Source organism: Centropristis striata, chromosome 4 (assembly GCF_030273125.1).
Source record: "Centropristis striata isolate RG_2023a ecotype Rhode Island chromosome 4, C.striata_1.0, whole genome shotgun sequence".
Taxonomy (NCBI): domain Eukaryota; kingdom Metazoa; phylum Chordata; class Actinopteri; order Perciformes; family Serranidae; genus Centropristis; species Centropristis striata.
This window is the reverse complement of record NC_081520.1, coordinates 33,617,312-33,643,766: the sequence shown is the minus strand read 5'-3', so window position 1 is coordinate 33,643,766 and position 26,455 is coordinate 33,617,312. Positions and strand designations below refer to the sequence as shown.

The window sequence follows — 26,455 nt, the reverse complement described above, 5'->3', positions numbered from 1 at the left end:
CACCTCACAGCATATGGATAATGAATGGATAACTAAATCCTAACTAACTTGTGTTAGATAAATGTAAATGTAAGTCTTTCTCTATTATTAGATAATATAAATGTAGGTGCATTATATGCATTATATGAGCCTATAGGCCTAATGGTCAGAAAAATGAGTGGACTATGTTTATGTCTTCATGATATTGAAAGCCTTTAGTGCCCTGAGAGAGAATCCTGAAGCTCTTTCTCAGTTTAGTCAGCAGTGTTGTTAAGCTAACCACAGGCTCTCTCTCTCTCTGCCTGCTTTCTACTCCTAATGGCTTAATGTTTTCACTCCACCACTCTTGTAAGTGCCTCTTATTTCCCTTCTCTTCCTGTCGTAGCATAACTGCCTCCTCCTTCCCTCACTCCTTATTTCCTCAAATTCCTCTACCCTCACATCACCCATTATTATCTGCATCCTATAGGCCTATATGCTGTCTCCCTCCCAGTATCTGTCCTCGACTCCCTTTTTTCACCAAATGCACACCACGCCCTGTTAATAGGTGAAAAAGGCATGAATGGCAAGGTGAAACCTGTGACTACCAGTTTGTGTTTGCCTCTTTTATTTCCCAGTATCCTCTCCTCCTGCCTCCCACCCAGGAAGGAGGGATGGAGGAATGGATTAGAGGGAGGTTGGGATGGTCTCTACTTAATTATTTGTTTGCTTGCACGGCAGCCTGTTTTTTCCTTAGTAGGGCCTCCCCATCCTCATGAATGGATGCAGATGCTGTTTCCATGATGTGCTCACATAGTGACAAATTGTAACTGCTGCTCCCACCTGATAGAAGTTTTATCTTGATCTACCTGTACACTTCATGCACGAGTGACAAATTAAAGGACAAAACAAAGCATATTAGTTGGGCTACCAGGAGCATCCTGTAGAAGATGGTAGACCATTTTTCCAATATACATTCCTTTATTTGGTGCTGTGATGGTGGAGAACAGTGTTGTGTTTTTAAGGCTTTGATCACACTTAAACACTGCTTCATGCCTTGGCAAAGCATGTTGGACAAAACAGCATGGTGTGCCTGTGGAGTGGAGCTCACATGTTTGTTACCTTTCTCACAGTCCACTTGCTAACTAGCTGGCTAGCCCATACATTAGCACAGTGCTCATCATATTCACCAGAGGTTCACCTGGCTGTGATGCCATTCAATGCATGCATTCGCCGTGTTATAGTAATTAAACACTGCTAACATCAACCTAGCATCCGTCTGCCTTCGTCATTGTCCCACTGTTCCTACATCTACATCTACCATCATTAAAACAGGAATAAAGCTAGCCTTTCCATTAATTCGACTGACGGCCTCATCAAGTGTGACATTAACCAGCGGTGCAACTTCATCACTTGCGCTGAATATTTCAACTTTTATGTACTTAGGGCTACACTGTGGTGTAGTGGTTAGCACTCTTTCCTCACAGCAAGAGGGTCACCTCCCTTAATTGGTGACCCTTAATTTCCCGTAGGTGTGAATGAGAGCATTAATGCTTGCCTGTGTCTATGTGTCAGCTCTGTGATAGTCTGGCAACCTGTACCCCGCCTCTCGCTGTTCTGATAAGCGTTTAAGGATAATTATGAATGAATTAATGTACTTAGTAGTAAAGTACACTAGAAAAATGGTTGTGATGGCAGAGTCTTAGGCCCTTTGTTCCCTCAGGCCTACATTCTTGCAGCACAGGGATAGCCCTTCCCTAGAAAGGTGAAATTCTTTATTTTATTATTAATCTAAGGGGAATATAGGGCTGAGGGAATGTACACATGCTCCTGGTGTGATCAAGGCCTAACACATTACTCCAAAATAGTGTTGGTCACGTACAGTCATGGAAAATTGTTTTATTCAATTTATTGTTCATTTTAATGCCTGGTACAACTAAAGGTACATTTGTTTGGACAAATATAATGATAACAACAAAAATTGCTCATAAGAGTTTAATTTAAGAGCTAATATCTAGCCATTTTCCATGGTTTTGGTATTCACCAAAATCATTATCAATAAAACCATGGAAAATGGCTAGATATCAGCTCTTAAATTCAACTCTTATGAGCAATTTTTGTTGTTATCACTATATTTGTCCAAACAAATGTACCTTTAGTTGTACCAGGCATTAAAATGAAGAAAAACATGGTCTAATGTTTTTTTCCATGACTGTATATGTACATGGCACATAGAGTGATACACCATCCAAGGCAATATATTGACCTGCAATCAGCTTATTGCAGATATTAGTATCAGTATAACCAATATGTAATCTGTAACACAAGTCAAAATGACACAGTGCACAAGAACCTGGTGGAAGAAGAACTACAGTATGTACTTTATTATATTTATCCCATGTGTCTGATCAGATGCATTTTTTATATTTCTCTGTTGAGCTTATTTGTTGCTCTATAGCATGGGTCTCAAACTTGCGGCCCGCGGGCCAATTGCGGCCCTCGTGACGATATTTTGTGGCCCTCACCTTGATATGAAAGTTTAATGTGAGTTTTATATGAATGGCACTTTACTGTGTTGTGTGTGGAAGGTCCCTTTATTGTGCAAGCTGGAGCTTTGTTTCACTTGTTTCTAAGACGATGTTAACAAATAAAAAAGGCAGCTGCTACCGGACCGTTTATTATCTGCCGTGTTGTTGTTACCGGAAGAAGTGGAAATGTTATGTAATGTAATTTTGTGTCATTTTTTAGTAATTTTGTGTCTTTCTTTTTAGTAATTTTGTGTATTTTTTGGGGTCATTTTGTGTATTTTTTTTTTGTCATTTTGTGTCTTTTTTAAGTAATTAAGTGGGTTTTTTTAGTCATTTTGTGTCTTTTTTGGTCATTTTGTGTCTTTTTTTTAGTAATTTTGTGTCTTTTTTTGGTCATTTTGTGTCTTTTTTTTGTCATTTTGTGTCTTTTTTTGATCATTTAATACTGCCTCCAGCGGCCCCCAGGTAATTTGAGTTTGAGACCCCTGCTCTATATCATTATTAATAATGATAACAAGTTTACAATCTATAAGTGAGGCAGACCTCCATTTTATTCTCGTGTCCTCCTCTCCCTCCTGCACCGCAAACGAACCGACAACCATGAGACCAACTGTCATAAGGCTACAGACACTGCCAGTCATGTCCTGCCTCTAAAACAAAACAAAAAATACAGGATTTTTTTAAGCATTTTATCGCCCACACCAAGAGCAGACTTGCAGTTCTTTTTCTAACTTCGTTTTTTTCTAGAGATAAAAGCGTCGTTTTTGTAATAAGAAGGAGAGAAAATGTCTTCCCCCGCGCTGGAGAGGAGCTGTGGCGTTCAGCTGGTGAGCGCGGCGCTGCTGCTGCTCTCGCTCTCCGGTAAGAAACAAAAACAGCCAAAGCGATCGATGCTCTGATACATTGATACGTGGATCAACAGTTCGATGGGATAATAGCGCCCGCAAACCATCACCATCTGTGGGCCTTTTCTCTCATATCTGACTGTGTGTGTCTGTGTGTGTGTGTGTGCAGGAGAGAGAGGGAGGAGGAGGGGGGATAATGGTTAGAATGTGAGATATCGGTTGAATGTTATCCCAGCATTTGCCCTGTTTGAAAAATGCCATCAATTAAAATCAAATTGTGCTTTTCCTCGACGGCTTTTAGCTAAAGTGATTTCTGGTCAGTTGTTGTAATTACTTATTTCCCAATCCGTCTCCATTTAGCCCATGTTACCAGCTAAATGAGTGCCCTGGTGCATCACAGCCTTTAAAGAGGATTATGATGCACTATATAAAAATAAATATTGGCTCAGCCTGCACACACAATGATAGTGCATCCAGCATTAGGTCCCTGTGACTCAGGGTTGTGAGTGATTGACAGAAATAGGCCTATAATAAGGTGCTAACAACGTGCTGTTGATATTTACAGGCCTCATATTCAGTAGCAGACATATAAAGCTGCTTATGAAGTCATATAAGTAAGAGACCAGGTCTATGGATTTATATGGACACAGGAGAGAGCGAACAGATGTGAACAGCAGGATAAACAACCCAAACTGGTTCATCATTCATCATTTAGAGATAAAAGGAGAGCAAGCAGATCAAAACAGCTTCAACACAATGTGACCCACATCTGATCACACCCACAGCATCCAAGGGAGGGGGTTAGATAAATGTACAGCCAGTGCAGATTCACAAACAAGCTTGTGTTCGTCCTGTATTAGAAAAACAGTGTTGTTTGAGGTATAGCAGCTTGTATAACATACTCCCCTTCCAGCTTCTTACTGTGCATGTTAAATGCTACAGTGAAGCTGCTTCTCGTCATTGATAAATGAATGTGCAGCCAGGCCTGTCACAATAACACATTTTTAGGACCATTTATTTTCCCAGAAACTATTACGATAAATGATAATATTGTTGTATTGATGTTGTTTTAGTTTTATAACGATATTGGAGCATAATAAGTACATCCTTTTCCATAACAATGATTTTTTTTTTAATCTCAAGAATATTAAACATTGGAATTGAAATGTGGAAAAGAAATAAAATAAAATATACTGGATAAATAAAACGTAAATAAATAAACTACAACCAAAACAAATAAAATAGACTTTCAGGCTCTGTTAACAAAACATTGTAATGACATAATCATCATGCATTATATTATTTTATTATTAAAATAACATATAAACACCTGGAGTGGCTGGTTGGGAAATATAGTTTTTTTTCGCCAGTTTGTACTGCCTGTCAAACATTTGCAGCTTTACTTTAAACAACCCAAAAAAGCACACAAAGTCACACATGTAAACGACAATATATTGAGTCCAGAAAAAACTATTGTGTCCATATTTATATGTTGAACGATAAGTTGATATAGTAATTATCGTGACAGGCCTATGTGCAGCACACTATACAACTCCATGCTAAGGTGAGGTTTATGAGCCCCAGCAGGATGTGGGGCTGAGTCATCATACAGAGAGAAAGCATTCAGTGTTTAAATGAGTAGGGGAGAGGAGGGTATTTTTCTTTACTTTGATGGTAGGGGGGAGGGTTTGGATCACTATCTGAATGATCAGTCATTGGTTAGATGTTTATTTCCATAATGAGTCTGTCACTGAATATAGTGTTTTCCACAAAGTAAAGAATGTAAAACAGAATTACAATGGGATTACATTGGTAACTTCCATTTTTATGCCATAATAAACAAGGCAAAAAGCATAAATGCACGGTCGCCCATAGAGTTTAGATTAATTTTGTTTTCTGACACAATCCTCTGTTAATCGTGGTTTCATTTTCATTATAGTGTGTTTGAAAGAATTTATCTGTCAAGAATAAATCACATTGTCACAATCATTTCATGGAAAGAGGTAAAAAAATGTATTCCAACTTTACAGGTGACCATATATGTTAAAATAGTAATTAAGTGGAAATTATGTTAAAACATGGTACAAAAACAGTAGCACTAAAATATTACAAATAGCTTAGGAGTACAATTCAGCATTATTTGGTGGGAATGTGGAATTAAAACTTTTAAATCTACTTTTAAACATTTCATTGTCAGTTTAAAACCATTCGGAAATGTTTGAGTGAAGACGTACTGAGAGACAAAAGGAAAAACCTAACTGGATTTTATTTTTTTTGTTGGTCATTTTGTCTTCTTGGCTCATGTAATATTGCAGTTCAATAGTTTGGAAATTACAAAGGGGAACTCACAGCCTTTGCTTTTTCACCTATGCCAACTGAGAATAGATCCCCAAAGTTTATGGTTACTGGGGAGCTTGTTGCTGGGAGATGCTACTAAGGCACAGTTGCCCCTTTCTTTTGCTTTCCAACATGCTGTAAAGGAAAAATGGAACATTAATGCGTTTGTCTTTTTAATTTTTTTTTATATTCTTTGCTGTTCAATCATCCAAATGACATAATATTGCATAAAATACATTATAGATCAATCACTTTGAGATCACAAATCAACAACAAAATGCAGTACATTGTCAGATTTCTGAACCCATTAGCCAACTGACTCACTTTAATAGAATATAATAATGCATGTCCACAGTTTAGACAGGTTAGGTGCATGCTTCATGTGCTGAATAACTCCTTTACCATACAATCATCACTGAGTCTTATAGTTATACAGCTACACATTTTTATGTTTCTTGTGTGCTGCCTTTCAGTAGAACACAAACTGCCATGAGGACTTCAGAAGATTATTGAAACTGCTGCAGTTTCCCGCCAATATTCTTTCTGCCCATCAGTGTTTTTACTTTACTCAGCAACCCCACAGTTCCAGTTCCTGCAGAGAGCCACTAGAGGGCAGCAGCACACTGAAAAGAAGAGGCATCTAATGTGATGCACTTGCAGGGACTTCTGGTATTATTAAATCCAAAAGCATCAAATTACGACAATTCGGTCACAACTTTAATGTAGCATCAATGCATTTTATTTTCTATGCGGCGATAAAAAACTGTTCCTTAATGGCAACTGTGACTAATAAACATTGGTCTTGTTATTGTGGCCAGAAAGAAGATGTTTCTGAAAGGGTTTGGGCAGCTTGCTGTGGTTAGCTGGTTAAAGTGTCTAGCAAACAGGAAATCCATATCCCAGCAGGGCCCTTAAAAAGAAAATGTAGGAAATTAAAAGACTTCCCATGCAGCCACTCAATATTGTTGTGTTTTTTTAATGGAGACCCATATTTTCCATAAAACTATGCCTAACATTTCCATTAATAATAATGAACATTAGCTTCAATTTAGTTTGGAATAATATGTTTGCAGGAAACATTTGAACAGATGGGAATGGTTTTTCTTGACACAGTGTTTGTCGCAGTAATTTATTTGGATTATAAATGTACATCATTCATGATATGTCATTTTATCCTTGAAAAATTGTTTGTTGTTTATTGTTTATTGTTAAAAAGATCCCCATTAGCTGTCACCAAAAGTGGGACGAACTAGTCTTCCTGGGGTCCACAAGACAAAACAAAAATCACTTAACAATTAAACATTGTAGACATTATTATATACAGAAATCATTCCGAATAAGTTATTACATTCATATCTATTACATTAATTCTCACTTTCACACAGTAAATAACTTAATTCACTACTCACAAATTTAAATAGTGCATTCTCAAGTAATAATTAAAAGATACTTTACTATTCAGTTCACGTATATTCAGTGGGCAATTATTCCAATAACTGATAGCACGATAAATAACTGTTCTCTTTAAGGCATTTGATTTTGGACATGGTAACATCATCTGACCACCATTAGCTGACCTTGTCACATAAGAATGAACCTGATCACATCTGACAATTTGGTTATATAAGAAAACAGGTTGAAAAGAATAGACAGTGTTTCTAAAAATTTTTGTTGTATTGCACGCCAGCCTGTACTCTACCATTAACCAGGACAGTTGACGGTGCATACTGATACTGTTTGTTCTTATGGAACAATGTAAAACCAACCTGGCAGCTCTGTTCTGGGCAATTTGTAATCTCCTTAGTTGACCTTTAGATGCGGAGGACCATACAGGTGCACAATAATCCAGGTGACATAAAATTAACGATTTAGCCACCTGTCCCACAATATTTGTAGGGACATAAGAAAGACATTTCCTCACCATTGAGATACCACAACCCATCTTCCTCACTATGGTATCAATGTGTTCTGTCCATGACAACTTATTATCAATTATTATGCCCAATAATTTTACTTTATCTACCTGTTCTATAGGTTCCCCAGACAAGTTCAAACTCATCTTTGGTGTAGATGACAGTTTATGACTTGATCCCAAGATAATTGATTTCGTTTTAGAGATATTCAGTACCATCTTATTTCGTTTTATCCAATCAAAAACCATATTTAACTCAGCTGACAAAACATTGTCCAGTTCACTGACAGTTTTTGCAGCATAATACAGTGTGGAATCATCAGCATACATTTGTACAGTCGCTTTACACAAAACTGATGGTAAATCATTTGTGAAGATACCATATAAGAGTGGTCCCAGACAGCTCCCTTGCGGGACCCCACAATCCAAGACCCTGGAGTGAGACCAACTGCCAGTGTAATAAACCCGTTGCGTCCTACTTGTGAGATAACTCTTCATAAATTTGATGGCGGTTGGACTAAATCCATAGCATTCTAATTTACTGATGAGTAGATTATGATCTATGACATCAAATGCTGCACTGAAATCAAGTAATACTGCACCAGTCATCTTAGAATTATCCATTTCTTTAAGCCAATCATCCGTCATTGCTGTAAGGGCGGAACAAGTTGAATGGTTATGTCTGTAAGCATGTTGGAAATCTGTATTCAAACCATTACAGTCAAAGTATTCCTGTATTTTTGAATGGACTATTCTCTCCATCAGTTTACTAAGAACTGGGAGAATAGTGATAGGTCTGCTGTTCTTGCCAGTGAGTGCTTGTCTGCCATCTTTGGGTAAGGGAATAATTTTACCTTCTTTCCAGATAGTGGGAAAAACACCTTTCATTAAGCATGTATTTAATATATGACATATCGGACCATAAACATAATCAGCTGCCAGACTAAGTACTTTACTGTCCAGCATGTCAGTACCCACTGAGCTGTGGTCAGGGAGGGACTTCAACAACTTCCTTACTTCTCCTTTATCCACAGTATTAAACTGAAAAGTGCAACACTTGTCTAACATCACATTATTTTTTATAAGTTTTAGATAATCAGAGTCAGTATCACTACGTTGTTGACGTGAAATTACTCCTAGCCCTTTAAATATGTATATTCTAAAGATTCCCTTCCTGACGGACATGATGTTCAGATTTTACATTGTAACATTATCCAACAAGTGCTGCCAAAGACGTAACAATTTAGCAAATCCTTGGTTTTTGATAAAAGTTGAAAGTTTCAGACAATTCAATGCCTTTTTCAAATATTGCATTTATACTATTTGACAATAAACCCTTTATTAACAGACATTGTATTAGAATCGATCCTTTGTCATCCTTGCAATACAGAATTAAGATAGTTATCAATGTTTCAAATGCAGGAGAACACCATTTTAGTTCAAATAAATCAGTTCAGAAACATTTTTTTAGAAGTGTAGGATAGCTGATGTTTCCTTACTTTTAAGTCATTAAGTTGGACCCATATTAATCTTTATATTCCTGTCCTGAAGCTGAAGATTTATTTGGAGAACACTGAACTAAAATTAATCTAAAGACAAATGACTAAAGTTTAAGTCCACCACTAGCAACCACTTTGTGTACATTTACATCTAATTGTGCAGTTGCATGTTTCTTTTTTTTTTTCTGTGGCTGTGTATATCTGCTGTAGACTCCATTCAGAGGCTTTCTGAATCTTTCAGTGCACTGTATCTAAGCAGGCAGACTTTGCGACTCTATTATAAGTAGACACAGCTGTCAATAATGCATAACAGTGAAGGAGTGCAGGAGAGATGAGGACAAGGACTGGAAGTACCTTTTAACACTGACGGTCAATATTATCTGTGTATGGTATCTACGGGTCCGCATAACAGAGTATGGGCTTGTTCAGTTATTATGCCTGCAGTGAAATAAGGTCAACATACTGGATAATGCGTCCCAGTATGTGCTAATATTACAGTAACATAACACACAAAGATGCTGCAGGCTCTCAGTGCTGTTTATCTGTATTGGTTTATAGGGTTCTGGGACTGATGCTATCCCTGTCTAAGCATGACATAATCAGAGAAAAGCTTCTCCTTCCCACAGGGTTCTCATGGAATTACTGACATACTGTATTACTGACTTACTGTATATTATATTATTGTTGTGGGCTGTGTTGGCTGCTGTCTGCTCCCCCTATTGGCACCTGAGCCTAGAATGCTGCAGTGTGCTCAGTGCAATGAACTTTCTCCAAAGAAGGGGGCACTAGAGCGCAGCGCTACAGTGCATAACACAACTGAATCACAGCTAAACAGATGTATAACAATTAAAGGCAGCATGCTTGTATCAAACATGTGAGCCTGAATCTTTGCAGTTTTTGTGAAGCAGTTGTAAAGCTGCAAAACACAACTCATGATTCACTTTTACACCAGTGTCCCTCTGGTGTTGGGTGGCAAAAACAATGGCAACATTTGACCCTCTGTGCTGGCTGAGCGATACTGACCGCCTACCGCTGTCATCACATAACAAATGGTCGATTGGAACTTGTCAATTGTAACACTTATCTCACGCATGCAAGTGTTCAGATGCCAGGCAGCAGCAGAAGTGGAAGCTAAGCTAATAACAAATAATGTCTGGTCCTACTAAAAGTAGCATGGAATTGAATAATTGTTTTTACAAGCAACCCAATCTATCTGGCCCGAGATCTAATGGTATGGTCCGACTCCTTGTGATGTCATCACCATTAAGCCAATGTTGCCCTGGGGACATATAAGGAATTAACAAGTGTGGCCAAGTGCTTTATAGAGGACACCCAGAAAAAGCATCAGGGCTCTCATTGACACAGAAGCCCCTAAAAACCCACTAACATCAACTAAGATTTGGCTTTTGTCATCAGTGGGAAAAGTAACAATCAGCATTCATTTGTGCTGCAAGTAACTCTTGATTGAAACGTCCTTGCATTGCTGTGAATCTGGATCATCTCTATTCCACTAGGGGAAGCTTAACAGATTTTGTACCACCTAGAGTTAAGACAAACATGGGTAAAAAGTCCTTTCTTTATGCTGGAGCTATTCTTTGGAACAGGTTACCTGGCCCACTTAAATCAATCAGAAGCACACGCAGTTTTAAACAAAACAATTGGCAATCTGTATCTGTCGTGTATATTTGAAACTGTAATGTATGTTTTTATGTGACTTATGAATGATTGATGCATGTATGTATGTATGTAAGAATGATACTTGTTTGATAGGGCTTTATTGTGTCATCCCTGACTATTTTTTATCTATTTATATTACGTATGACACAGGTTGCTGTTTCATATTTTTTATATCAAGAATGGTCAAATAAAATCAATCAATCAATCAATCTCAGCCACAATTTTCATCTTCGTTCAAGCAGCACTCTAACAACCTAACAACCACCACTGGCCTCCATGGTGGTTTTTACTGTTTACTTACCCTATTTTCCAGCAAATTTCCATACTCATCTACTGGCAATGGGAAAGGAATGTTTCACAGTTTTTAGCAGGTTTTCGCACATTTAAAAAACCTGCATATTTGTGTTCATTTTGGTGGGAAACTTGTAAGAGACCCAACCTGGGCAGCAATCTGAAGGATGCTATATCATGTTGCAAAGTCCTCCATAAAGATTTTGCTCCATTTAAAAAAAAGAGGGAGAGAAGGAGAGTGCCTAGTTGATAACACTTAAGTGTCAACACACTCAAGACAGCATTTCTCTATCAAACACCAGCACTTCTTAAACCTTAAATCCAGTCATAACCATCCTCAACACCAAAACAAGTGAGTGGTGATACTTTTAGATTGTACAACTCAGTTCTAGTAAATGATCGCCAGTGTCTCTAGATACTTAGCCACAGCCCTTTGTGCACTTAGAGCACTTTTAAATCACATTTAGAAGAGACCTTCAAAGGATGTCTATGGTTTTTCCAGTTGGTCTTCAGTTGACTCTGAAGAGCTTTGTCCATGCCATCCCACAAAGGCCTAATGGGATTGAGATCTGGAGGCTGGAGAGTTAAGGCTAGTCCAAGATACTAAAAAAAAAATCACTTAATATTTACTGAAACTTTCCTGTCTTTATTGACAGAGCTGCTTAGATAAGTTGTGGTGCCTCTCTGACTTCCAGTGAGCCCTAGCTTTAAGCCTTTCTTTTCTTTTTAAACACTTAACTGTGTGTTGTCATTTCTACATTGCATTCTTAAGAAGTTTTTATTTCACAAATGGCAGCACCATCTGTCCGTCTCTGCTTTGCATTCTTTCACCAATCAGTGAGGCAGAGAGACAGGCTTTGCCTCTTTCAAAATTAAAAACTGTTATTTTTGCTCATATTCACCTGTGCTGTAAATAGATTTGGTCCCATCGAGCAGGATAAGAGGAATGGGGAGTACACAGGAAAGATGATGTAACAGACCTACCTACGTTCTACCTTTTTTCTGCATTGACCTTGTGAGGAACAATGGAGGGAACAAAAGAGAGAGAATGCAGGCAGTACTGCAAAGAGGAGATGGGGAGAAACAGAAAAACTGTGATTTTGAGGGTACTTGTGGGGTCGAAGAGGAGAGGTAGCAGGAAAGAGGCTCGAGAGGAGGCAAGAGAGGTGGACAACGATGGGAAAGGAAGGAAGGAGGGGCGGAGGGAGGGAGGAGTCGCATGAGGCTGCTTCACTGCAGTATTTCATCTGTTAGCAAGTCTCTGTCTCTCTCCGTCTCTGCATCTGCCTCTCTTTCTCACTATCCACATGACTGCTGAGTCAGCAAGAGCCTGTATCACACACTGTGTATGGATTATAGCGGCAAAGGCACATACATACATGTCTGCAGTGCTGCCGTGTGTGTGTGTGTGTGTGTGTGTGTCAGTGACAGCGGTTTCTGCTTGAATGTGTTTGCTGTGTGTACAGATTGGTTGGTGTGCTGGGATGACATTGACATACCACAGCTAGCATGCTTAGCTCACTGCTGACAATGCACACCTTGTATGTGGGTGTGGATGCATGCATGTGTGGAAGAGAGAGAGAGAGAGAGAGAGAGAGAGAGCAAGAAGCAGGTGCTGCACTGCATTGAAAGACACCTGACTGTGGTGAACTGTGCGCATTGAAAACGATGCGTGTGTGTGTGTGTGTGTGTGTGTGTGTGTGTGTGTGTGTGTGTGTGTGTGTAAATTATACATATGGACGATGGGTGGAAATGTAGAAAGTGCATGTGTGAGTGTGTGGTGCAGAGAGGCAGGCCTGTGGAGTGGTGCAGCAGCAGTGGGAAGGGAGCCAGAAACACCCGACTGCAGAGGAAAGAATAGTGCAGAGTCCCATCACACACGCACGCATGCACAAACACACATACTGAGAGAGAGGCACAGATTCTGTCTGGGGAGTGTAAGCCCATGCTGAGACGTAATGTTAGAAGGGAGCAGGAAACTTGAAAATGGGAAATGAAACAATACTTTAATTATATTTCAAGTAACAATATATGTTGTTATATGCTTTTGACTTTCATTTGTATGTTATATTCAAGATATTTTTTATAAATGACTTGTGAAGCAGCACATGTCCTGATACTATTTGTGGTTGTCACGATACTAGAATTTCAATCTTGATATCGATACCCAGGAAAATACTCGATACTTGATACCATTTTCGATTCCACAGGGGGAGACTAAAAATGGGTAACAGTAACAGCAATGAGAAGGTAGTGCAAGGAAGACCGTAACTTTATGATACGGTATGGTATGACAAAAATATATATAAGACTGTAGTGCAAAAAACAAAAATAAGACAATATTTTTAGGTTGTCTGACTCTGAGGTAGTGTAAAAAACGAAATTCCCCAAAAAACAAATACCAACTAGCAACAATGACAACAATTATTTAAGGTCGTCTGAGGCAGTGTAAGACCACTAAATGACCACTAAAAGACTGAATGAGCACTAACTGACCACTAAATGCAAGTAAGAAGTCAGATGAAAAGAACAGTCAAATTAACTTACATAAGTGTTCCTTTCTAACGTTACAGACGTGCAGGACTCATAACATTTGCTGCATTAGTCATTATTAGCTGCTAGCTTAATGATAACTAAACAGATGGCTTATGTTGCTAATAGTTAAACAGCTAACGTTAACATGTGCAGCCGGCCAGGTTAATGTTTATAATAACGGTCTATTACTTCTATGTTGTTGAAATGGGAACTTTAATGACCTCTCGAAATTCAGTCTTTCTGATGTTTAGCAGTTTGTTGTGCTACTTGACTTGGTTGCCACCACGTTGTAGCATTCCTTGCAAATAGGCTGATCGACATCTTTCACCATGTGAAGTTGTGTTTCAACTGGAGGAGGCGAAGACGGCACTGTTGGTATCAATGCTGTTGCAAATGATCTAATACCATACACATTTTTAGCATTGATTGGTATCTAAGTATCGATTTTTTTTTACTATAATACTGCTATATCACAAGAATCATGATCATACAAACCAAAAAAAAACTTTTTTCATTGTCCTATAGAACAACCTGCCAAACTTACTGATAACCTAATCACTTGCAATAATTGGAATTACTTTGAATACTCCTCCTATCAAGAAAAAAATTAATTTAAAATTCAGATGCCCACACTAGATAAGTGACATTGACAAATTCCTTTTAATTCTATTGTTTTCCTTTGGCCAATTAGGTCAATGCCTGATAACAGTGCCAGAAAAGTCATCATCCACCAACTTCATCAAAATGATACCAGTGATAACTTAAATATTAGATAGTCTGTGAGATATTTTAGCATTATTGTCATGTTAAAAAAAGAGCTGGAAAATGTTGCAGGGAAGTGGGACATATAGAATAGCCTGCTGACCCTGCAACCCGGCCCTTGACGGGTGGAATACAATGGGTGCATGAATAGTTCATCCTGAACCTGTGTTTGTTTAAAATGTGGGAGTGCAAAAAACAATATATCATGGTTTAACCACATTAAACTTAAATAATTAAATTCCTCCAAAATCCAAAATCACTACGTGATATAAAGGTCTCCTAAGGGTGGGGCGTAACAAATATATCACTGAAATAATGCATAAACTCTTAAACATAGTGGATTTCAAGTTTATAATGTATTAAATAAAACATGCTGTGAGACTCCACTTTCCATGTGTTGCCAATGCTTTCCAACTGACTTTGCTGGAGTTGCTAATATGACAAGCTTATTGTTTGATTTAATCGGACTTCCCCCACATTTAAATCTGTTCAGTGAGTCGAGGAATTCACATCAAATGACTGTCAACCTGAAAGACAGCACTCTACAGATGCAGTGCAGAAGAAAAGTCTGCAGTTACATGGAAAACATCCTCACTACATATTCAAAACTGCTGAGGAGTTACATTTTTCAGCTCACAGCATGGTCCAACAAGCTGTAAAATGTCCGAGCTGACAGTATGTAGCTTTCATACAGATATGAGATGAGCTAGAGTTTATTTTAATGATGTACAGTACATCATTACAAACCTGTATATAATGAGAAATGGGCTCCTGCAGTGTACAATGAATCAGCCATGTGGACTTGATTTACTGCACATAACGCTGACTTTAACACCCATGACTAGTAACTTTACTTGGACATGAAGTTTTTGACACGAGACCCCAGTCTCTATACCGTATGTCTGTCTCTATGTATGATTTACCATTTTTCAATTTTCTCAACAACCATTCATCAACCATTCAATCAACTTCACACTTGGTGGGTGTATTGCTGATGGCACAAGGAAGTGCAGAGTCAAGTGCGAGCCTTTTTACAGAATATATTTATTAGCAATGTATTGAAAAGGCACCCCCATTAAACGTTACACCGCCAACTGGAATGCTGGAAATCGGTCACTCAAACATGTCAAGCTTCAGCAGTATAATTTTTGGAACCAACGCCTGGTCCCAAATGGCTTTCTGTTAGCAAATTTCACGCATATTGTAGCGTTGTGGGGGGATTCAACTTGTTTGGAAGTGATTCTTGAGAAAGCTGCAAAGTGCAATAGAGCGCACGATGATGTATTTTTGTAGGCCAACCTGGAAGTAGCTTCCCCATGGGGTCTAATCAGAATCCGCTTGCGGGATTTTTGCATTGGATTTTGGATCATTGCAGAAAATAAGCTCTGTGGGGAACACATGTTTCTGATGCTTACGCATTTTGTTCAGCAGATTAATCTTCTCAAATAAACACCATGATGTTTGAAGCTAACCAGCAGTTCTGACAAGCTAGCGAATCCGTAGCCTGATAAATTGTCCAATAACCTAATGTACAATCTACAAGAGTTTGCAGGAGCACTGAAAAAAAAGGACTAGAGGCTGTGAGGTGGACCAGTGTTCCAGTCCGTGTCTGGCATGATGACGTGTAATGGCCAACCACTGTAGTCTCATTTAGCCACTTGGTAGTATAAGCCTTTTTAAGGATATGTAAACACTCCCAAATTCAAAAGTGGAGGTACTTACTAACATATTTTAAGTCATACAACAAAAGGCGAACATCCCTTCTGTTTGTGTTAACCACAGACCTTTTAGGCATCTAACCACAAACCCATTGAAAATCCTCATTGAGTTTGAGAGGTTAGAGCCCAGATCGCTAAAATGTGAACTTCCTGGTTTAAGAACTCATTTCTATCGCACCCTATAATACGCCTGTTTTGAACAGTCAAATTTTGAACAGCACTGCACTAATTACCAAAAAAAGATGAAATATCAACAAAACGAAATCTGCACATCGAATCTCCTTTTCATAATGTAGATTTACCGTCCTTATAAGAATTGCCTTTTTCAATCCTTGCATCACATATGGTTTATTGTTATTGGTGGTGGTATTATTAACACTGATCTTACTTTTATTCACAGGATGTTTATGCATGGATGTGATCATACCCAATAGCATTAACGCACTGAATGGAACAACTATCAAAATCCCATGCACATTTACTTCGTGCTATAAGATGGATGCCACCAAGTTTGCTATGAACTGGACCTACCAAGAGACATTGAATGATACAGAAGATATGGTAAAGTAGCATGTTTTATGCTTAACAAAAAAGGTGTATACATCTTTAAAGTCTAAGCTCATTATGAACTCTCTCTCACTCTTTCTCCATAGTTCATGACGTACCATAAGAAAAGAGGAATGGTGCCTCTGCGCTCAGACCGGTTTGGAGATAGGGTCATGTTTGCCGGGAACCTGGATAAGAACGACCTGTCAATCACTCTATCAGATGTTCAGATCGAGGATGAAGGCATTTACAACTGCTATGTGAGAAACCCCCCAGACCGCATCCAGGGCCATGGTGTCTTAAAGCTCAATGTTGTTACCGAACGTAAGATACTAACCTTACACTCTCTGAAGATGCTCAAATGTAATTGTCTATTTACCTTATAGTGCCTTGTCCATTTCTTCTCTTCTCATTCTAATACATTTGTAATCAATCTTCTGGTTTATTGCTAGCATAGTACTACCATGGATGTACAGAAGAAAATGCGAATTAGGGACGTTTTACATCAACTGATTTAGGGTGAATAAACAAAGCTGCATTGACGTACTTTTGTCAGAAGATGGCAGTGTAATGTGCTGCTGTAGGCTAACTCGTCTGTTAACAGTAGAAGAAGAAGAGATGGCGCAAGAGAGAAAAAAAACAACAAAAAAGATGTTGTAAATCGGACAATTTTGGCCAACCACAAAAAAAAGTGGAGAGAAGTCTTCAGGAATTGGATTCAATTGGGCAACTTCCGAAACAGCTGATCAGTCGCATGAGTGAAATGATGTATGTCAGAACTTATTATGAAAAAATTGTTCCCATCACCTGTTTAGTGCATTCACTGTTTTTAAAAAAAGACAAAAGCCACCTCAAGTGTAAAAACTTTTATTTGCATTTTCGAAGGTTTTGTCAAATGTCTGTGTTTCCATCAGGCTTTTCTCATGTGAATCTTTAAAATGTGCATTGAAATTTGTTGATGGAAACATGACTATTATAAAGAATGAATGTAGCTGTGACCACCGGCACTGGGGTTTGTGCGCAGGTAGATGAATTTGCTCGCCACAACTTCAGAGTGAAGCATGGGGACTGCAAGGTGTGTTAGATAGCTAACCTGTCTCAATTGTGGTCAAAGAGAGGCTGACCAAATGCCCACAGCTCTATAATAAAAAGAAGACTTTGCCCATTTTGAATAGTAAAAAAAAGAAAATCAATATGTGGTGATTAATGCTTATATTGTTGCAATATCATACATCTATGTATGGGAAACACTGCAGAAGATTTTCAAATAGGCATTAGTTGGGTAAACTTATCACACATTGGAAATGTATATCCAAAGAGTGGATTCTAAACCTGATGCTAAGCAAAAGTTATCTCACATTGACTCTAAAATGGAAGTAAGATTACAAAATGACACAATTAATGTTAATAAATTCTAACCTTTGCCTTAAAGATACACTCCCGGATTTTGTTTTAGCTCACAACTGAATCCCTCTTTGAATTTTAATCCCAGCTCCCAAACTTACATTTGTGATAAAAAAAAGGAGAATGTTTTTCAAGGGAGAAAGCTACTGTTCAAAAACATTGTGTCAAGTCTCAGCTAGAGTTTGCTGTCCGAGATAGTACTTAGAGCTGCAAGATCTTAAATATAGCACTTTTGAGTGCTTCACTAATCTCATTTATTATTTCACAAGTTGAAAAATCACATCTTGAACAAACCATTTATCAGAAACACACTGGCATTCAGCATCCAGTTATGTCCATTATTGGTTTATATCAGACATGTCTTAACACTTGCCTCAGATTGAGCAGATTTTTTTTTTTCAGCCAAGAAAGTGGCACGGTCCGCTACATTGCAGGCTGATGTGGCTCATGAATAATTTTGATGATGCTCCAAAATATGGTCAAAAACACTCAGTTTGCAGCCGTTTATACTGTTGCAAGCTACAAATGGACAAAATGCAATGCCAAATGCTATGAAAAACAAATAATCGTGACTTATTAATATATATATTTTCTGAAATGTGATATACTGTATGTGTTGTCAGTGGTAAGTGGTGTAAAATCACCAAGCTCTCTCTGCCACTGTTCTGTAATGACACATGCCATACAGTAATCATATACAACACACTGTGCATGTGACTGTGTGTGTGTTTCTTGGAGCGTGTGGACTTACTGATGATGAGTCAGCTTTTTACTTATTAATGACTAACAAGGGGTTGAACCTCGTCTCTCAGCATCTCTTTCGTACCCACGCATGCACAAATGCAGACACATACACACACGCGACCCAGGCTAACTCAGCAGCACTTTCTTTCTTTCCACTCTGTTTAATCAGCCCAGCAGAGCTTTTAGCCAGCATTGCACTTGTCTCCAGCCTTTGTCTACAAACTATTTAACCCTCTCCTCTCCTTTCTCCTCAGTTCCCCCTCCGAGGGACTCAACCATTGCAGTTGCAATCGGGGCATCGGTGGGCGGAGCGTTAGCTCTGCTCATTCTTTCCATGGTAGTAGTGAAATGTCTTCGTCGACACAGGAAACAGGAACTGATTTCAGAGGAGAAGATGGAGGAGGAGGGAAAACTGGAGGCTGAAGGTGTTGCGGAGGAGGGAACCAAGTAAGAAATCTCACCATGACATCCTTAATCCTCAAGGAGAAACTACCAAAATCAGAAAGTATCAAAGCATCAAAATATCTCATAAACTGCATCTAGACAATATGTCATTTTAGTTCAAAAAGATAACTCTTCCCTCCAGTATATACAGGTATTTACTAACATATTCCACTGCTGATTGACACTGTATGCCATTTATAGGCTGAACATACTAGTCTTACCAAAGACATGCCACTGCTCTATTATTGGTATACCCACTCAATACACGTAGCTGATGTCCCACTGATAGATACCACTTCTTACATCAAACAATTAACACATTACACATTACTAGCCATAATGGTGGAGATACACCAAATATGGCAAACAAGCTGAAAGACCTGCTGGAACTCAAGACGGACCCATTTGCTCATATTGTACTTAACACAATGAAGTATCTGAGGCATCATAAAAGACAATGCATGAACAGAATTTTTATTTATATTTGATCAGCGCTGCAGAGTTCGACATTTTGATCTGAGTTTTGCAAGGCTGGTGTGTTTGAATTTGAGGTTGAATCACGATTTTGCCTGTTGAGATAAGTGAATGGTCAGTCAACCCCCTCAAGTCTAACTTGCCATACAATAGTCGTGTTTCCATCAATGAATTTCTATGCGCATTGTAATATTCACATTAGAAAAGCTAGACAGAAACACCAGAATCCGATAAAATTAAAAAGTTTTCACGCTCACTTGAGGTGATTTTGGTCTTTTTCGAAGACGAGCTGACCTGAAAGAACAATAATAAGTTGCCCAATTGAATCCAAAAGACTTCTCTCCATTTTCTATCATGGGGGGCCAAAGTTGTCCGATTAGCAACCTCCTTTTTTGTGTTTGCTATTTCTCTCTCGCGCAGTCTTTACTCTACCAAAGTACAATTCTGCAGCTTTGTTTATTCTCTCTAAACCAGTTGATGGAAACACCTCTAATTCACATTTTCTTTAATGCGACAATTCAAAATTTCACTTTACTGGAAATAGACTAGTGTGTGGCTGGTTCTCCTACTCCCCATTGAGAAATAATTGGATCTGTCAACATCTTTTCAAAATTACTTCATGTTGGGAAGTATTGTCATGAAAACACACAGGTTTTAGCCTATATGAATTGTGTGCTAGTTTACAGCATAGGCTTTCATCTACTTATGTCCTGGTATATGCTACAGTTTCTCTCCAAAATATTATCAGTACAAAAGAAAAAACACACAACTCAGACATTACTGTGTCCATGGCTTAAGCTCTTTAACTACCATAACTCCTTCTGTCCTATAATTGGATTACAACCTTCTCTATTCTCTATTTTCCGAAAAGCTAACATATTTTTTCTTTTCCAATTGTATCTGTAGACAACCATAGCTGGGTCAGAACCAGTGGCCTGTAGAGCCCTCACCCCCCACACCTCCTCTGGTAAATACCTGTTGATGTCAACCAATCTGGACTATTGCTGTCTGTCACCATGTCTGCTATAGAACCTGACTTGGGCAGTTGGGAGAAAAATTTGAAATACAGCAAGTACCCACCAAAGTTAAACCAGACTGTCAAGACACTGTTATTTGAAAGTCCTTTCTCTGTCAAAATGGGACAGTGTGTACAATATGTGTCGACATGTGTTTCTGTGTGTGTGTGTGTGTCTGTGTGTGTGTGTTGCTCCAGGTCTCACTACCTGCTGGCTCTATCTCTAGAGAGGCGTATTTACTCGGTCATCTACCAAGAATATTACTATCTTAAGTCCAGATATTGTTAATTTTCTGTCTTACTCTCTTTTCTTTCAGACATGTGCACTCCCTTCCTGAAGATCTATAGTAACTACTGCTCGAATCATCCTCCACTGATACTTCCATCCCTTCTGCACCTGTGTGTTTGTGGGCGCGAGTGCGCGCATGTGTGTGTGTGTGTGTGTGTGTGTGTGTGTGTGTGTGTGTGTGTGCCAGTGCGCACAAGTGTGCTTCTTTGTGTGTGCGTATTTCTATATGTCTGTGTGAAAAGCCAGGGAACACTTTTCTGGAACTTAACTGCTAAACACACATTACTTTATTCATAGCTACCAGTCTATATGGCATTTTCATACTGGCTAGGGCTGGGCGGTATCACCTAAAATGTATTCCACAATAAAGTTTGAACTAGGGATGGGAATAAACAATTGATGATAAATTAATGGTCCTTAAGAATTTGGTCGATCACGTGAAATTATTAATTGATCCGTGTATTTTTAATTTTAATTTAGTTCTGCAGCCATACGTGAATAAGCCAATGAGCTGAGAATTAAGTTGGATAAAGTTACAGTCATAATTATAAAACACAGAATTACAAGAGTATTAATTTGAGCAAAACTAGCTTACTGCATCAAACCTTGCTAGCATGAATTACTAGATTTAATTTTATCCAAAACTTATTTAAACACAAAACACACAAATATGCAAGATTACTGTGAAAACTAACCTCATGCATCTTCGGGGGCTAAAACATAAAACATTGAACTCCTTGACGTTATCTTTACAGTTTAATCTCACCTGAGTTAGTTTTACGATTGACAGGAAGACTCTTGTCGTCCTTTCAAAATAAAAGCGTCCATTATCAAAACAGGCTTTTTGCATCGTACTGTATATATATCTTTTATTTTTGTCCATGAATGCATGTTTTAATACATACTGGAGTATGTATAAACACATGTCGATAAATTCATCTTTAATGTTATAGATGCTTGAGTTGGCAGGTTTTTTCCAAACGCCCATCCTTAGTTTGAACATGGAACGGAAACAACATCACAGCATCACAATGTCTTATTTTATTGTCATTAATTGACTATTAATGAACGTTATCAGCGGTTGTAGCGGTAGAGCTGCATACTTGATGGAAGGTAAAAGCTTCACATTGCAAATCGAACGTTGAGTGTTTAACTGTTGTGTCACGGTACATTAAAAAGTCAGCTCGATTCAAAACAGCTGCAGTCCAAATTTAACAAGGTGAAATATTTTGGTTTAACATACTGTAAATCCAGTGTCTTTCAACATTGCCTTAAAGCCGTGTATCTCAGCTGCCCGTACAGTCGCCAGGTCTTAACATAGTGCCTGCGTAATGTACTTTCTAATCATAAATGACATCTACTATTTATGTGTTAATGATGAACCAGAGAGCACTCACAAATAGACCTTTTTTGTTTCGCAGCAGACATTTTGACTTGTCATCGCAGGAGAAAAAGAGGTGTTACTACAATGCGAGAACATTAACAATGGCTCTGTTCTATTCAAGTGTCCCAGTAAGTCACGGTAGTAGCTGTGTCCAAAATCATTCCCTATTTACTATATAGTGCACTGTGTGTGAATTTTGAGTGTGTAATATGTGTGCACTATAAAGGGCTCTCAGAAATAAAATAAAAAAGTACACACAATGCACAATACAATGCATTTTGAAGATGTGAAATTACAGTCCCATGACATTACTCACCCGTCACACAAAACAATAAAGTGTCTGAAATTTCTATTTACTCCTCACTATAGTGAATGGGTGATTTTAGACAGAGCCAGTGTGACAGTAAGTGAGCCAGCATGAACAATACCAGCACCCTGAAACTGAAGCACCTAAATGGAATTCAGCCAGTGATGGAAAGTAACTAAGTACATTTACTCAAGTAATGTACTTTTTGAGCTACTTACAATTTTGAGGTACTTGTATTTCCATTTTACGTAACTTTATACTTCTACTTCCCTACATTTTTAGGCAAATATTGTACTTTCTACTCCAATGCATTAAGCTGCCAGCTTTAGTTACTTTTCAGGTCAAGATTTTAAAAAAGTATAAAACAATCAATTTAAAGTGATTTGACTTTTTTATTGAATCTAATAACAGTATATTAAGTAGTTAAATGAGCCCTGTTTTTACAAAATGAAAACACTGCTTATATAAAAGCATCAATACAAATAACCTTAGAATATATTTGGAGTATATAAATCAAAATGAGTGGGGCCATTCTGCATAACGAGTAATTTTACTTTTGATAATTTAAATACATTTTGATGCTGATACTTTTGTACTTTTACTTAAGTAAATTTCGAATGCAGGACTTTTACTTGTAGTGGAGTAATTTCACAGTGTGGTATTTACTTAAGTAAAGGATCTGAATACTTTTTCCACCACTGAATTCAGCCATTATTAATGTTATTTACAACAGTTTTTTTTTCTTTCAGTGAAACGTCAAAATGTCCTCTGTGAAAAAGAACAAGTTTTCCAATATTTTTTCATCTTTAGGTCCTGCCTCTGTCTTCTGTTTTTCCTTTATTTCTTCATCCACTTTTTGTTAGCATGCAAAAAGTGCGAAAGTAAAAGCATAAGATTATATTTTTATTGGTCTGTTAGTGGCTAGTGCCTAAATGAACAACAGTACTCATTAAGATTCAGTGAGTTGCAGTGATGCTTTTGGAGTACTTAAAATCATTGTGTACTAATACTAACAGCATAGCAAAATCTTTGTTTCTACTTTATCATTATTATTGTCATTACTGGTTATACCGTCCACCCCTATAACAGAAACTTCTCCATCCATCCAGCCTCGTCTAGGAGAATGATATGCGAGTGTGCCTGGACACAGAGAGAGAGTCTAGCAGCAGGCACAGATTTCCGTTCAGTCTGATATTTACAGGGTTAAATTGAGCCGTAATATTAGTCCACACAACACTTACAATATCGGACTGCAATATATTGTGCAATTATTTGCACACACTGCATAGGGGGAATTGTCAGTGGCAGTGTTGAGCTTTTCTCTTAGAATTCTTCCCTTCAATACAAATAGAGCCAGCACTGGAAAATGAGTATGTTGAGGAACTGATGTGAATTATTGTTGGCTTCATGACAGCATTTTTATCAAAGTCAAACATATCAAAGATAATTTAAAAGTGGGAAAACTCACATTGTAACCACTTTCACTTAATCAATGTTGGTGCCACGTTTTATTAATCTTTATTGTAGGAATTAATAAAGGTTGCCTAAGCACAAACGCAGTTACATAAATACCCTTACTATGACATATATCACACATGTGTAAGTTGAGTGCCACTTACAGAAAGTAAGACAGGAAAATATACCAAATGATCCAAATTACAATATAAGATGCTCATGTTTGTGGCTGACAAATAAGAGATTACTAACAATAGAATGTGTTTTTTTGCAACTGAAAACCTGTACAGCGTACTATACTGCCATGAGTGCATGTCCAATGGTGCATATCAAAAAGAAAAATATTATAAGGAATTCAATTATGTTCGGTTAAGTTTCCCAGAAAACCACAGCATGTTTAAGCTTTCACTCTATGTAGCAATCACCATTTATCAGTCCAGTACATGCACACATATTTTGCTTGCATCGCTCATTTATTGAGTCTCTGAGGTATTTGGTTGCACATTGATGATTTACCCATAAAATAATGAAACAAGAAAACTTTTAATATTTCATATTAAGGGGGTAAAAAGTAATCCGTACAAATAATCTGTCTTTTTATTCTAACTCCAACTGGAGTCCAAGTTGAGCCCTGTTTTTATAGAGATTTCAAATAGAAACTGAGCCATCGCACTTCAATACAAACACATTTTACAGTGTATTTTAAACCAGATTATTATGAGATAAAGTTATACAACTTTTAAAAATGACATTCTCACACAGGCTCCAAAATATTGCCTTTACCTCAACATATGTGTTTAAACTATAGATGTTGTTTTGCACATTAACACATTTCTAATATAGTGGAGAGCATGTGAATATAATGGAAATGAAGGAAAACATATGAAGCTCACTTTAAAAAGATGGTATGTGGGAATGTGGGGCTGTTGTAATAGAAATATGGCATGGTGATTGTATGGTTAAATTGGAAATGTATTGGTAGCGTATTTATTTTGTCATTTATTTGTTTGGAGCACTTTAAATGTTAAAAAATATATATTATCTTAAGATCACTATTTAATGTCCATTTTTACATGTTGCAGCATGTGAGCTTTGTTAATCTCTGAATGTCTTATCATGTTTAAACTATGTTGTGAAGACAGGCCAGCTGCCACAGAGCGATGTCTCTATGATACCTGGAATGTCCAAAGTTGGTTCGCTGTATCATCCAGATGCTGGAGAGTGGTTTGGGTCTTCCAAACCCGGTGGCTCGGCCAGTCCTGGTTTCTGACGTCTTAAAAAAAAAGCCTCTGTGTTTAGGCTAATTACTTAACTAGGGTATTTTTTCATGGTTTGTAATATTTAGAGTTTATAATTACAGGTGATGTATTATGTGATCAATACCAACACAATCATACAATGAAGAACAACAATATTTTTTAATTGGGAGAGCCTTATCTGTCACATTGCTTTCTGTGTGATCATGCATGGTCAAGATTTGTGTAGTTGACCCATAAGGTGATGACAGGTTACGATTTGGGGCAAATTTAGTGACCTGGAAGGTTTTGTTGGCAATATGAATTCTTACTGTTGATTGTAAATACTGTATTTCTCAATCAGAAACAATTAAACTTACAGAAATGTCAAAACTGCATCAAGTACTAGACAGATTAACCATCATGCATTATGTTTAACATCTCTGGCTATGAATTTGCCCTGAATAGTTGCTCTTCTATCACTTTAAATGTTAGTGAACACCAAACTGATGCTTGCACTGTGCTGCCTCTGAACAAGCAGCTGTCATTACATTATTTATTTTAAATAAAGATGATTTATGAAAATGTCAACATTTTCTGTTTATCTATCCATCCATCCATCCATCCGTTATCTTTACCTGCTTATCCTGTTTAAACCTCTTCAAGCTCACATTGTTCAATATAAGCAGGAACACTACCTCCACCAGCATCACAGGGCTGACACCTACAGACAGACAACCATTTATATATAAAAGGCAATTCATGTTGAATGTCCACTGCAGGTTACACCTCGCCTCAACTTGACTTCCTTTTTGTCCCAGGTACTGTAGTACCTCAATGTAGGCAGGATTCTTTTACTGTTTTATTCTTATACTGTAATGGGGTCTAAAAGTGCCATTACATCATCTTTAAAGTGAGACACAAACACTGTGTTCTCTTTCTGGATCCGATTTCATCCGCAACCACAAAGAAATAATGTGTCATTTGATCATGGCTGCCATTTTTTTTTAAATTCTGGGTCGAGGGAATAAACAAAATAGCGGTTGCTCTTGAAGGTAACTTGGCTTTTTAAAAATAGAGGGTTTTGGCGACCCTA

General features: G+C 37.9%; 1 protein-coding gene and 1 long non-coding RNA gene across 3 annotated transcripts in view; one reads left to right on the top strand and one right to left on the bottom strand.

The window, feature by feature from the left end:
* LOC131969987 (uncharacterized) overlaps nucleotides 1–26,455 on the bottom strand; it is a 33,850-nt gene that overhangs the window by 5,604 nt on the left and 1,791 nt on the right. The gene's annotated exons all lie outside the window — the stretch shown is intronic.
* scn2b (sodium channel, voltage-gated, type II, beta) lies at nucleotides 3,130–25,950 on the top strand. Of its 2 annotated transcripts, XR_009394150.1 has the most exons (6): nucleotides 3,130–3,347; nucleotides 16,463–16,623; nucleotides 16,716–16,932; nucleotides 19,011–19,203; nucleotides 20,581–20,641; nucleotides 21,007–25,950. XR_009394150.1 is itself a non-coding variant. In XM_059331223.1 (5 exons), exons 1-5 carry the CDS (start codon nucleotides 3,272–3,274, stop codon nucleotides 21,035–21,037), a joined length of 678 nt encoding a protein of 225 aa, XP_059187206.1. In that variant the 5' UTR covers nucleotides 3,130–3,271; the 3' UTR covers nucleotides 21,038–25,950. The 2 variants fall into 2 exon arrangements, 1 of the variants encoding a protein (XP_059187206.1); XM_059331223.1 differs by lacking the exon at nucleotides 20,581–20,641.

Coding starts and splice junctions, on each gene's coding strand:
- scn2b (XM_059331223.1), top strand. CDS start 3,272: ATGTCTTCCCCCGCGCTGGAGAGGAGCTGTGGCGTTCAGCTGGTGAGC. Junction 16,624..16,715: donor TGAATGATACAGAAGATATG/GTAAAGTAGCAT, acceptor CTTTCTCCATAG/TTCATGACGTACCATAAGAA. Junction 19,204..21,006: donor GTTGCGGAGGAGGGAACCAA/GTAAGAAATCTC, acceptor CTTTTCTTTCAG/ACATGTGCACTCCCTTCCTG.